Genomic DNA, 14,355 nt, shown 5'->3' on the forward strand with positions numbered 1-14,355 from the left:
AGGTTGTATACGTAACGAAAACAGATACCTCGGGTACTTCGAGTAACGTAATTTCTAAATTAACTCCCACCGGGAGCTTTTGAAACCCGGCCAACAAACTTTTGTGAAACATACAGACGGCGTACCCCTACTCCTCCGTTACGTTCGCGACGATGGTTCCCTCGATGAAGTACCGATCCCTTCGTTTCAGTGGATCGCGCGCTCGCGGCCCAAAGTTTGAAAAACAAAAATAAGCAGAGCCGATAAAAGTGAAAAATCGCGGGTATTTAATCATCCTAATGAACGCACTGTTGAAGAACAAGATAATTACGACAAACTTTATTACCTATGTAAACGAAAAGAATTGAAAGAAATTTACTAAAAACAAAAAAAGAAAAAGTGAATCAGTAAAGAACGTCAGAGGTCGACTTGTGCACCGCCATTGTTTACGATAAACAATGGGGGGGGGGGGGGGGGGAACTTTTTAAACTCTACACTTCTACCGGTCGGTTCATCCTGACTCTGGTAACGCGGTATTGGTAAACGGTGTGAAATATGAAATCATCATTATTATAATACAATAGTGCGCTCATAGTGGTAAATACCGAGTCGAGATTAAGTTTAGCGCAGCTTGCCGCAGTTTCAGGGTAACAATCGCTCCGGGTGTAGGACGTCGGGTGGTAGGGAAGACTGGCGGTGGCTGACAAAGTCTGGTGGAAAGAGAGGAAGTTGTACGTGACTCGTGTGTGTATCGCCGCCGTTTCTACGACGCGCTGCCATTCATAATTTTCATCAACTTTCACCGTGTACGTGTACCATGTGACAAAGAACACGTACGTACGTTTCGTTCGAAAAACCGAAGACAATCCGTAACGATTGTCCGTACGTGCTCGGTACCAACCTGTAGCCATCCACGTATCGTCGGTGTGCCGAAATTCGGTAAAAATTACCGATGCACCGCGATGCCGCCAACGAATATCGCTCCACGCCGTCGTCATCCGTTCTTCCGCTTATTGAACACTTTCGTTCTAGGTGGGTATCGCGCATCATCCTCCCACGCGAACGCCGAACAGATATACCTCTCTACTCCCGCTTCGCTATTCGCGTCCCCCCATTCGTATACCCCTGGCGATTCATCGTCCCTCGACGTGGAACAATTGACGCGAGAAGTGTCGAACGCTAACTTTCGTACAAAGCACCCCAAGTTGCGCTGCATCCGGTGGCGGTGACGATCTTACGATTAGACGATACTTCGTGGCTGTTATGGAACCGTGATTCCGAGTAGCTATACCGTTCGATGACATCGCATCGGTGCATCGCACTTGGGCAAACGTTCCTTCGTTAAGAATTAAGCGAACATTCTACATCCGACCAACGTTGTAGGTATAATGGAAAGTGATGTTGGATTCAGACAGTGTAAACGTAACGCGGGCGTGACGTAAATTTTCGTTAATTATAAACGTTAGGCGTCATCGTAGCTTGCGGTAATACGTTGGCGTAATAGGCAGCCAGTCGGTCGGTCGGTGGGTAGGTAGGTAGGTAGGTAGGTAGGTCCGGGTAAAGGCAGCGAACATAGGTATGGAAGCATCGTCGTCGTCGTCGTCGTCGTCATATCTATGCTAATAGAACGACGCCGTGGCGGTGTCGGGGTTGAGAAAGCTTTCATGACCGTTAGAGGTCCCGGGGTCTTCCGTCGGGTTGGGAAATTCCGATGGAGAATTATTAACGAGGCCAATTGGCGCTGGCGCGATTCCCGCCGTCGTCTACCCGTCCCACCGACTCACCTCGTTTTCTACCCTTGTTCCGGTACACGAAGTTCACCGTCAACCGCTATCTGGGCTGCGGTAATTCCTACCCTCGCCGTCGGCCGATCGTTCCACATTCGACCAACGCCTTCGCTATCGTCAAATTCTATTTATGAATAATGCATCACGCGTCATCGATCCGTCAGTTTCTCACCGATGGCGGTCGCGCGGGGGGAAAACGGCTTCCGTATCCGATCGCTCCGATCGGCGTCGGTCTTTTATTCAGAATCAAAATTCTCATCCCAATTTTTTCCACATGCAGTTCCGCGACAACCGTAGACGTCCCCGCGGCTAGGCGCGATAAACTTTTATTCGAACCATTTCGGTGGGCGATTCTCGTACCTTCGGACACAGATGATCTTCGATGTTCACCCGGAGCCCCGTGTAAATGGGAAGGGTGTAAGTAACGCTCGGGATCACGGGGGGGACGAGGCGTATCCGTGCCACTACGTTGTTTCGAATCCTAGGGTGATGTTACAACGGGGATTAAGTCGAGGTCTCGGAGATGTTCCGTCTGGCGAACCTTATACGTGGATCCAGCGACGTTCCCGTAGGGTATAAATGCAGGGTAGTTTCATTTACCCTTTACATTTATGTATCGTACCATGTATTGCCGAAGCCAAGTTCCGTTGCGCGCGTTAAAAGTCCGTCGGTTTTTTTTTTTCTTGTTTTTCTCTTCTTCTTACCGTCGTCAAGTTTGCTCGGAATATGGCCGTGGCTGAAAAGAATCACGTCGGACGGTTGACCTGACCCGGATCAAAAGAGTGCAGTGGATTAGTTTCTTTTGAAGGGACGAGCAGTCGCGGGTTTCGTTCGGCCGGTTTGTAGTTCTACTTCGCGGTCAAAAGACATGTAAATGTGTACGGGTGTGTGTGTGTGTGTACACACGTATGCGAGCGCGAGTGTGGTAGATAACTCGAGAGTCGCGGACTCGAGGCAGCCCCGAGCACTCCTTTGATCAATCGACTGCTTAACCCTCAAAAATGACCCTCGACCTCCGCGCTGGCCCACCGAATTCATCTCGATTCTGCGCCGATAATCTCGCGGCTACCGGAGTTTCTTGTTCGAGTTTACAGTCAGGGTGGATTTCCGCATTTCTGCAGTATAATTTGCATTGCAAATGGGTAGTTTAAACGCAATTAGTAAACGTATCCTAGGAGTATAAACCCCGGTTGGCGAGGGTGTCTATCTGCACATACGGGTTTCACGTGGCTACAAAATATGTTTACATACCGAGTAGTCGTCGTCGTCGTCGTCGTCGTCGTCGTCGTCTCGGCTGACTCGGCGCGCATTACGAATATTATGCATAATTCCCTTCTTGTTTGCAAGCCGTTTTCATCACGATATATCTCACACCACCGCATACGTTATTTCGCGTCATTTATCCGCTTGGCGTCTTTTGGCGAGGTGGTTCGCAACGAAAATGTATAGAATTGCCTCGAATCCATGTACGATGGGAATCACGAAGTGCTTTTGATCTCGGTACGTCGGTATAGGTACGTACGTACGTAGACAATAAATGATAAGGTACGAGGTAGAGCATCGACATCGCCACCGCCAAGGATCAAAGAATCGTTCGGCTTGAACATCCGTTCGTTGCCGCGAACCGTACCCGCTAACTTTTCGCCGATCGATGAGCGGAAAATATTTGTTTCACCTAATCCTCTAATCCCAGTACATTTAACGTCTCTTCCAACTGTTAGCCCTTCGAGCTTTCTCTTCCATTTCGGTAAAATACCGAAGTTTCGGTTGAACGCCGACATTCGATCGCCGCGGTACTCCGGATACACGTACTACGAACGACAGACAGACGAACGGACAGACATCCGTTTAATTGACCCTTCTCATTTTTGACGTTTCGCGAACACTCCATCGGTCTTATCGCGGAAACCTATTCAATCTTCTCCTCCACCTGTCAAAAGCCACGGTATATCCGCCCTTCGCTTCAACGGATTTTTCTTCGCTTACAGATATTTACAGAGGTGTATTTACGCGATAGGCTCGATATTCGTATACGTGATGCGGCGGTAACTCAGAGTCGCTTTTCATTTCCTCGACTTTTTTTCACGATATATTCGGTAGGCCGTACGAAATGTAAACGAGCGAATCGTGTTTCGCTCCTCTAGGATTTTCCACGGCAAGGACGAACCGCCGATCGATATTCGACTCGCGTAGAAAAAATAAAACGCTCCTACGTTCGACCCTCGCGTTTTCCGATTCGAAACGTCGTTCAATATAATCTACGTACTCCACACGTCATTACCCGTAGTAGTTGGAGTAGTGATAGGTGAAAATATCGCGACATCGACCTTACAGGCGTACCGTAGGTCGTACGTACTACTTCAGTAGGAAAAATCACAGAAGCTCAAAGTCAAAGATCGCGTTACAGACACCGAGTACATGCACGACAAAGGTATAAAGCAGGGAAGATGTCCTCGGGGTGGGAAAATCGGATTAATTTACAGTTCCCTTTCCATTATAAGGCAGTGTATAGCCGCTGCGCGTCAGCTTAACGATCCATAAATTTGCTTTTGTAGCTGTTGAGGAAGGCTTTCCCACCGGTAGCGGGATAATATCACCTGCGTATCGATTGCACGCATAAACCGTCTTCGCGTGTTAAAAGGGGAGTACGGGCCTCTTCCTCTTTACTTGGGATCGACGAAAAAAAAGAGAGCGCGACGCGCACGTTCGAAGACATCGTATCCAAATTATTGCCCACCCTCCATTTTTCACCCGTTTCTGTTTCAGGCACCAGTTTGTTCGCCGTGGCGGCCCACGAATTCGGTCATTCCTTGGGACTCGCGCACAGCGCGGAAAAGGGGGCGCTCATGTATCCTTGGTATCAAGGTCTGAGCCCTAACTACGAACTGCCAGAGGATGACAGGAACGGAATTCAACAGATGTACGGTGAGTAGCTCAACGGCTTTAGTCTCCGCTCTTCGGGCTCCATGGGTTTCGGGGGCTCTCTCGGCCCCTGGATTCTGGATTCTGAATACTGGCTTCTGGCGCCAGCGGTGCCTCGTCGAGCGTACGATCGCACCGCGTACGTCGTGGTACGGGGGGGTAGCTCGTATTTCTCCCGAGTAAGACACGACAGCCATGAAATTGAGTGAGCTGCTAATTAACCGTTCGCGTGTCGTTATTCGGTTCGACTTCTTCGATAACATCGGTATCGCGTTTCTCCCTGTCGAATGAAATATTGAACGCGCGCGATGAAAATCGTCGTCGCGATCGCCGTTACTTTCGCAACGATTGTTTACAGAAAAATCTGTATCCTCCATCGCAAGGGTGTCCTCGTACGCGTGTACGTCGTGTATGGCCGTGTAGCGAAATGGTCATCGTCGCGGTTCGCCGGTGTAAATAGCCGAAAGTGTCTGTTTGTACAACGCCCGGTACGCGAATGTGGCGCGCGATTGAAACTCGTGACACTATTTGATCAATTCGAACACCGGTGCCATGGGGTTCGGTGTCGGTGGCCATCTTGTTTGAACAACGTCGACCCCTGTGATCTTGACACAACTGGTAACGTTATACAGTACGTACGTACCTATAGTGGTGGGATTTGATTAAGCGACTGAAAAAAAAAAAAAAATGTAAACCGACTAGAAAATCGGTTACTCCGGCGGAAGTACCACGCGATGATAATGTGTATGCATGAGAACGTCCTCGAAAGAAATTACTTTCATGTTAAAGCCTCGGGGTTCGTCGTCTGTATCTTTCGCGGGACATTTCTGCAGCGAACTCTACCCGCAACCGCGGAGTCTCGCGTGCCGTATTTGTACAACTCGCTCCAACCTTATATTCCCCCATATCCCGTTAGGATTCACCTCGGTTATATTTTCTCGCTCCGAGAGATGCGCGCTGCGCTACCCGCACAGCAATAACCGCAATAACCTCGTACCATCCCTCCAGTGCACCTGCAGCGGCAGACGGTGAAATGAGATGAGAAAAAATATAACGTAAAACATAAAACGACGGTATATGAAAATTATTGTTTGCATTATTAACGCAGCTTCTTACACAGATATATATATAAATTAGTGTACGTACATTCCGCAGGTGGATGAACAAATAGGTGTACGCAAACGAATGAAACAAAAGTCGATTCGTTCGAGTGAAAATAGTGTTGGGCGTTCGTACGAAAAGTATAAAGCAAAGAAGGGAGTTTTTTCGGGTCAGAGGGGACGTCGGTCGTTGAGTGATCGGTGTCGGTAGTCAAGAGATATTAGAGGCTTCAAAAAGCCGACACTTTATACAGAGGAAATGGAAGGAGAGCCGTTCTCGCTCTCGTCGCATTTATTATTCGCGTCTATTCTCAAGGGTGCAGGAAACCCCGCGATGAGCGAATGAATCCGGACTTCAACGCCCGGGCTCGCAGCTTCGCTTTTACCCCGGTAACTTTTTTCCACCCGTCTCCTCCACCTCGACTTCACCTTCATCAACCTTTGGGCATCTCCTTGTCGTTCGCAAAGAGAAATTTTTCCTCGAATTTATATATATATCCTCCAGTTCGTTTGCGAACGGTATCGCGTGTCCCGGGCTTCTGAAACAATTCCCCCGGATTATGATGATGATTATAATTACGGTTATAGCGTGTACGTTTCATCTACTTTTATGTAATGTACTCAACGGTATATAAATCGTTTTATTCCACTTTATTCGTACTCCTCCGCGATGATAGTGTAGCGAGTAAATCCGAGGAAGCGAGTACGACGCTAGCGGAACTCAAACGTTGAGCGGCGATAATCGCGCGCGAAGGTTAAATCCTGCAAGGGTTTAAATACTCCATACATATGTATGTCCCCCCCCTCCCCCCCCCCCGCACTTAATTTACTGTATACAGTATACGGGTGTTTGTTTCACGACGTATTTACGTCACGTAATTTCAATGGAATTGCGAAACTGAAATTCAGCGTAAACGCGACCGTTCGCTTTCGGAGCAGCCCCTTTGGTACCTTATCTTCGTTAGGTCGGGCAAACGTCCTGAACACAGCTAGAATGAAAACCGGCTTCTACTTTACCTCAACAAAATTTTAGGACAAAGACAGATGGACACGCGCACGTATTCATACGTAAACGTAATATATCCCCTCGCTTAAATGCCACCTACTTTCGAGTAATTGAGGACGCGACGTTTCGGAAGTCAGAGTACGTCACGGCGAAATCTACGGGGTTTCCGCGCACATCGGTCGTGAGACGTTGCCTCGGGTTATTAATTTCTCGGGAAAGTCCCGATGGTTTGACGCGACGTTTAACGGGTGAGAGAAAAAAAAATTATCCGAAAATGATTCGAGCGACAAAACTATATATGTACACGTGACGTATGAACCGGAGGAATTGTTTCCCTGGTAAAACTTTGTTCTGGACACTGGAGTGTTTGAAAAAGTTTTCCACTTTTCCTAATGGTCGTAGTTACGCTGTTTGACAAGGTATGTGTTTTTATACCTTTCGTTGTCGAGCAGATACTTCTTCTACTCCTGTTTTATGACGTGTACGGTTTATATCTATGCACATATTTTATTTCTCCCAACGCCCCTGCGACGGAAAGTTCAAGAAATTTTACGCTCGGAGATACATAATTTAATCAATTTTATCAACGCCACGAGTCAATCGATCAAACCTTCGGAATACTTTTTCGAACAAAGTTTTACCACTGAATCCTTGCGAAAACTTTTCAGGAGAATTTTAAATCTGAAAGAAACTCTCGATATGTACGAAACAGATCGGCAGCCTCCCGACCGAACAACCTTCGTTATTAATTTCGCGTTTCTCTTCACCTCGAGCCAGTAATTTTTCTTTTCGCTTCTATGAGCTTCTACTGGTTTCGTCGTCTCATACGTGCGACACAAGCCGAGTTCATATACGTAAGGCGCGTTCGTCGTCCCTACGGAATTATAACCGAGTAACATTCCGATCGATTTTCCTCGGAAAGTTATCTTTCGCTACGATCTCCGAGGAATTCAACTACCGATTGACGTCACACCCCGCAACCCATACACCCCCGCATTCATATACCGAACCCTTCGTTTATTTTATAAACGCAGGAAGGGAAAAAGTCGCGTCCCATTTTCTTGCTGAAGAACAAGGACATAAAATCGCTAGATTTTTAGTTCACTTTTTTTTTTTTTTTCATTTTCGTTTCGAGTGTCACCGACGAGGTAACGAATTGGCCTCGCTCAAAATTTGGCCGTGAAAATTTTCTGTTCGTCGGCGATAACATTCACCTGTAAAATTCCATTTTGGTAACCACGTAATTGCGGTTCATTTGCGGGTACGAATTTTTCATGTGAAAATTATTACTCAAAATCGGATGTAAAATTGTTGTCCTTTCCGTACAATACATAAAATCCGTTTACCATCGACCTCTGTAGCCCTATTCGAGCGTTTGCTTTTTCACGGTATTTCATCAGTTTCGGTACGTGTTTCACGTACATTTTAACATTCGAATGAAAACTGGGAATCGGATATTCGCGGAGTACAGGTGCGTCGGGTCCGGATAACTTCGTCTAGGTTTGTCGTCGATTCGAACGGCAAATAGCAGCGTGTTCGTTCGTTTATAGTTCGTTTTCATTAGCGACTAGGTTTGCCGGACTGTACGGCAATTATTTAGATCGGCGTCAAACGACCGAGTTTTCATCGTTACATTTTTCACTAGCAATCAGATGACTAAACAGGGTTTTCGTTTCATGACTCCATAAACGTTTCCATCTGGGCGTACGCGTACACGGCTATACCGATTCTCCATTAGCATGATCCGTCCGAGCTCGTTTTATTATTTGGCTTTTGTTATCGGAGTTTCGTTCAAAGCGTGAGATAGAGATACGCGTGTCAATCTGTGGGATTCATACACGCGTGTATATTCACTCGACGGTCGAACACCGAGTCTCTACGTACCGTATGTACGTGGAAATAAAATATATATATGAAAAACTGGGGTGGGCGGCAGAGCGGAAGCGTCGAAAGCCCCGTGGTATCATCGCGACAATCGACTTTGAAAAGAATTGCGGTGAATGATGAAAAATAAAGAGAAAAAAATGAAATAAAATAAAAATCAAAGGGATTGAAAACAATTTACACAAATGGTTAATCACTCCGTTGTCGAATATGCTGCATAATACCTCTATCCATCGAAATTTTAACTCGGCGTGAATAATTGTGAACGAAAAACGGTAATATTATCCACCGTTGGAACGATCAGTACTAATTTTTGAAATTCGCAATATCTTCTCGTTTACGCTGTACACGGGTCATTCGTCGTCCTCACGATCAGCGGCTCGGCGACTTTTTCGCCGTTTTTAAAAACCGTACGATAGATACGGTTTCAAGGAAGATTTTAGTCGTGCGAAGAATGTATACATATATATTTCGTATATATACGGATATATATATATATATTTCTAGCTGTGAAAAGTTTAGTAATTCGCCTAGGAAAGAGAATCTCATATTTCTTATCGTCGTAGGTATATATGTACGTACCTATACATAAAGTCACGCAGTCTTATATTCTACTTTTCTCTTATGTCCTTTGTTTCAACTCCTTCTATTTCATTCTTCTCTCACGTTCTTCTCACACTTCTATTTTTTTTTTTTTTTTTTTCTCTTCTTTTCTTCCATCTTATCAAAACTGACTCAGCTTCAGAGATTATTCCACCTGGACGAGCGGAGCGGTAAAATTTTTCGAAAACTTTTCTCAAGCTTGTAGTATTTATGCTTCAAAGTTCGCACGGTATACCATGGTGCCTATTGTATAAATCTTTGTCACCCGTTAGATATTTTTCATTTCTCTTTCTCTATTCTCTATTCTCTCTCTCTCTCTCTCTCTCTCTCCGTGTCCCTTCGTTCTTTTTCACCTACTTTGAATTTTTCCAGGATTCTTCCTTTTAATTTTCTTTTCCTTCCTTTTTTCTTCGTCCGTCGTACGCAGTTTTTTTTTTTTTGTTTTTTTCTTGTTTCTTTTATTCGCTCGATGTATTTCGCTGGTAGAAAAGCGTGACGAGTAGTAGAAGTTTTTCTCTGTGGATTTATATTATTTCGCGGAGATGAAAAGGTATGTAAAGGTCGGTATAGGCATGTAGATTGCAGGTACCTATATACCTATACTCGAGAGTCGTGTAGGGTCATTTCGCATCCGGTTGCTTTACGGCGCGCTATTTGCGTTCTTCTTCCTGTATTTCTGTTTACAAGCTCCGTTTGTTTTTATGGGTTAATCTCGCCTACCCTACGTCCTACCTTCCCTTCTACCCACCTACCTACCTACCTGCGCCCCTTGAAGTGGATAAAGTTCTGTCGTTTTGGGTAAAACAACCTTTCATGTATAATAACAAAAGCCGCCACTATCACCGGCATCCTGTGTATCGAGATCCCCCAACGTTTCTCGGTTTAATAGTAAGGAGCTTATAAACCGGGATTGTGATTGTAACCGTTGTATGTAAGGTGCGTTTTACCTGTGAGAAATTTAAAATTCAGCTGAAACGCGATAGCTGTGCGCGAGATAAGAAAACACGTAATATCAGTTTATACGCCGCGATTAGAAAATAACCGAACGAAATAAAATTTAAAGAAAAAAAAAAACAAAAAAAAAAAAACAACGAGAGAAAACTAGACGTGACAGAGAAAAAAAAAGTACATCTCACGTCATCGGTGGCGCGTGAAGATTATTTTGAAAGTTAGTCACGTACTTTGTACAGTTTTTCAGTTCTCACCGAGCGCAATCTTGTTCTCTCGTTCTTTTTTCTTCTCTTATCTTTTTACCGCAATACAGTTTTATATCTTCTCGACGTGGATTAAACTTTGGCGAAATTCTAACACCTCGACATCGTCGCCGTAGTTCACAGCAGAGAAACGGTTTGGTCGAACTCGATAAACGGGGAAAAAGGTACGAGCTGAATTGGTAGAATACCCAGCCGCCGTCTTTGGGAAATATAGGAGGCTGAATTGAAGGGATTCATTTGCATTTTTTTTGATTAACCTTAATTGTTACGCGATTTAATTAAACTGTTTCAAAATTAGCAATCTTCTCTCATTTGTATTCAAACGAGATCCGAATTTGTGAGTGTATGTATGCGGATAAATGTAGGTATACCTTATCCGACCTAATACACGCCTCTTTCCCTCCTTCTTCCTGCAGCTTTTCCCCAAAAATATGCTCCTATTCCGCTAATCCCGCGAAAATTCACCCCGCCGCAATGAGAATTCTACGACTTTTTTCTCCTTTGGTTTTTCATCAAACGAGCTTTTTGACGATTAGGCGAAAATCTAAAATCGCGAGCACTCTTTTCTTTTTAATTTTTAATTTTTTTTTTGTTTTAACTCTAAACCGGTCCGTAAGACGTACGAGCTAGACGTCACCGAGGAATTGACTGCTGCAGGTGCAGCCAGTGCGGCGTGAATTTTATTTTCTTCAATTTTCTATCCATCTCGTGGACAGATAGAAAGTAATCGATATTTGGACATGCATAATGTAGACACGGACGAACAAGTGCAGTATAGGTGGGTTGGGACGTGATTTACGTGCAACGTGCCTTCGCATGTTCTTTTTTATTCTCCTCTCTCTCTTCGAGTCCGCGCACCGATGCTCCTCACCTCGGTCTAACAAGTACGAAAGGAAAACGTTCCTTTCCGCCGTTTCATTTCTTTTGGGTCGCGTGAGCTTTCACGCTATACGTCCAAACCATATATGTATATACATATATACATACATTCATACACTTGTATAATATACGGTATAATCTTATCGAGGTCTCTCAGCCCCGAGTTTTCCTCTGCACTTCTGAATTACTTATACCATGGGCTACGTGATACCGATGCGAATTGCTTATTTTTATGGTACAACCTTCGACCTCCCCCGAAAGGATCTATCAATTTTCGGAAACTCAACTTCAAGCCCTCAAATAAAGCCCCCGCCTGTATGGTATTGGGGTATGCGGTTCCGTCGGATGATAGAAAGAAAAAAAACAAAAAAAAAACAATCAATCGATTTGAGAAATCGTTTGAAATTCCGACAGCGATTCGACGTAGGCTATACTGCACGTATTCGATCGTCGCGTGGCGTAATCCTAATGATGCAGGAGAATCGGATGTGCGTTGCATACCGACCGTAAGTTCGCCGTGCGCCCGGCATAAATAATACGTCCATCGGGGTTCCATTAATTATTAGCGCTCATTTGCGCGCTGGGATTTGTTGCATAGGCCGTTTTCCGAGAGTTCGCGTCGCCGCAGCGATTACTGTTATCGTCGTCATCGTAGCCTCGTGGGACATGCAGTTGGGCACGTATTATTGTATGTACTTGGATTACAGAGCGACGCTGTTTCATCGGGCGTAACTGCATCGTTACGCGTCTTGAGCAGAAATTGGACGTAAATTATTGCGCGTGTGTGTACCGCGGTGTACACACACACTCGTATACGGATGCAAAACGAACGCGATATACTTGGAAGTTTGAGGGTAACTTTGATGGGAATTTCCAAAGTTACGTCCTAGACAAGATTCGCAAATTGCATGATGGGTACTTCGAAGACGCCAGTTATACTCGTATGACTTCTAAATGGCAATAACGACTCAAAGTCTAATATTGTATACACGTACCAAAATCAAAAAAACTTGATTAAAAGAAAAAAAAAAAAATCAAAATCAAAGTGATATCGATATTTCTGAGTATTTACTCGATCGAATTCCACGTTTTGACGTGATTGCAAATTTCGTTTTCCATTTTTCTTTGAGAAAAAAAAAAAAGAAGTTCAATCCCCGGCAATGCGATGATAATTTTTGAGACCTTGTACTCGTACCTGACGAATAATGAATAAATTCTCGTCGATCTTCCATGGAGCTAATTTGGTTTACCGTTCGGTCGGGCGTTATAAATTAATGATCATTTTCTGGCGCGACAGCACCGGCGGAGTGGCGGATATTTCGGAGCGAAATATGCAGCAGCAATGCAAGAGTCGATTAGTATTATTAAAATTCACGATACATCCCATCCCGGCTTCCACCCCTCGGCTGCAATAATTTTAGGTAGGAGATTTTAATGAAATTTCACCGTGAGCACATACATACAATTATTCGCGAACTGCACTGTTGCGGAATTTATCGTCGAATACATATATATATATACACACACGTAATATATGTGCGTTATCTATATATTCGTACGTTTTATATGTACGCTTACCTATGCAGATGTAAATCCTGCACACTTCCCGTTCGAACGAAGGTTGTGATGAACTTTCGAAAAGATATTTTCAAAATTTCGAACCGATTACGTTGAAATCTACATTCGCATATGTGCACAAATATACTTCTATTATAATAATTCAGCCGTAATTTTTTCACTTCCGTACAATATCGTCGTCAATAGGGAAAACGTACCACCACTTAACCCAGTAGCTTTTCTTGTCGATAATATGTTAATTGAGTGAGTTTCATCTTATTTTATTTTTTGTTTATTTATTTATTTTTTTCAACTCGTTTGACGTACGTATATATTCGTATGCAAATGGAAATACATGTATCCGATTAATATAATGTACAGATCCGTGTAATGAAAGGAACGAAAAAAATTAGAAGTAAAGTTCTTTGATAAAATTGTTGACACAGTTTGTATTTTCTGCATTCATGATTTACTGGGAAAAACACATGCATCGCTATAGTTGCAGGTATGTTTGAATATATTTATAACGTTACGAGTACGTATCTACACGTGTAGCACGCAGCTTCACTAATTGAAGGTAACGCATACATAAGTGTAAATTTTACATATCCGGGGCACACGTATACAGCGGAGAGTTTCAACCTCGAATCGCGGAACTTTTGCAACCCAGCTTTGCCCCGTCATTTCTCCATTCGCGTATGTTTGACGTACGTATCTATATTATATTATACAGATGCGCGTGGTTACATGCATTCGTGTGTTTTTATTAGAAACCGAATATTTTTTTCTACTCCGTACCAACGACGTTACATGTGTACGCGAATGCACGTGTGAATATTCATCATCCTACATATGTACGTACGTGCGTGCGTACACGTTATGCAAACACGTTTTTCATCAAGTTCTTTGATCATATGCGAAGATTTTTGCGAAAAGAGGGAAAAATATTCCAGAAGAAATAACAAACGGACAAGAAACATTTTTCAAATTCGTTTTCTCTCACTTTATTTATCTATCTTTGCGTTTTTCTTCTTTTCCAAATAACGAGAGGGAATAATAAGGACAAAAATCATAAGAATACGTGGATATATATAAAACGTCCGTGAAAAACAGGGAAAAATGAGGAGAGATGAAATGTTTCCTTTCTTCCTTTATTTGTCTCGCCTCGCGTTCGATTGAGAAAATGAAAGAGAAGAACGTTGTCCGTATAAAATATTTTCAAATGTTTTTGTCGCCGATATGTACGACGATGATAATAATAATAAGAATAACAACAATAATAATAACAACGATAGCGAGGATATCTCGGCTTGATATTTCGCTGGACCGCGGGAGTCCCGCTTGTTCAGAAGTAAAGCTACTTGTCATCTGTATAAAAGCTTTCACCATCTAATAACTGCTTGCATTAAGATAATAAATGTTTA

The 14,355-nt window shown here is 43.8% G+C and overlaps 1 protein-coding gene across 3 annotated transcripts in view; it reads left to right on the forward strand.

Moving 5' to 3' along the window:
- LOC105691801 (matrix metalloproteinase-2-like) overlaps positions 1-14,355 on the forward strand; it is a 124,586-nt gene that overhangs the window by 105,215 nt on the left and 5,016 nt on the right. For all 3 annotated transcript variants that reach the window (XM_048653305.1, XM_048653306.1, XM_048653307.1), the window contains one exon: positions 4,533-4,691. In XM_048653305.1, the coding sequence (XP_048509262.1) occupies positions 4,533-4,691 (159 nt within the window). The remainder of the gene's footprint in view (positions 1-4,532; positions 4,692-14,355) is intronic.

Source organism: Athalia rosae, chromosome 3, assembly GCF_917208135.1.
Source record: "Athalia rosae chromosome 3, iyAthRosa1.1, whole genome shotgun sequence".
NCBI classification, from domain to species: domain Eukaryota; kingdom Metazoa; phylum Arthropoda; class Insecta; order Hymenoptera; family Athaliidae; genus Athalia; species Athalia rosae.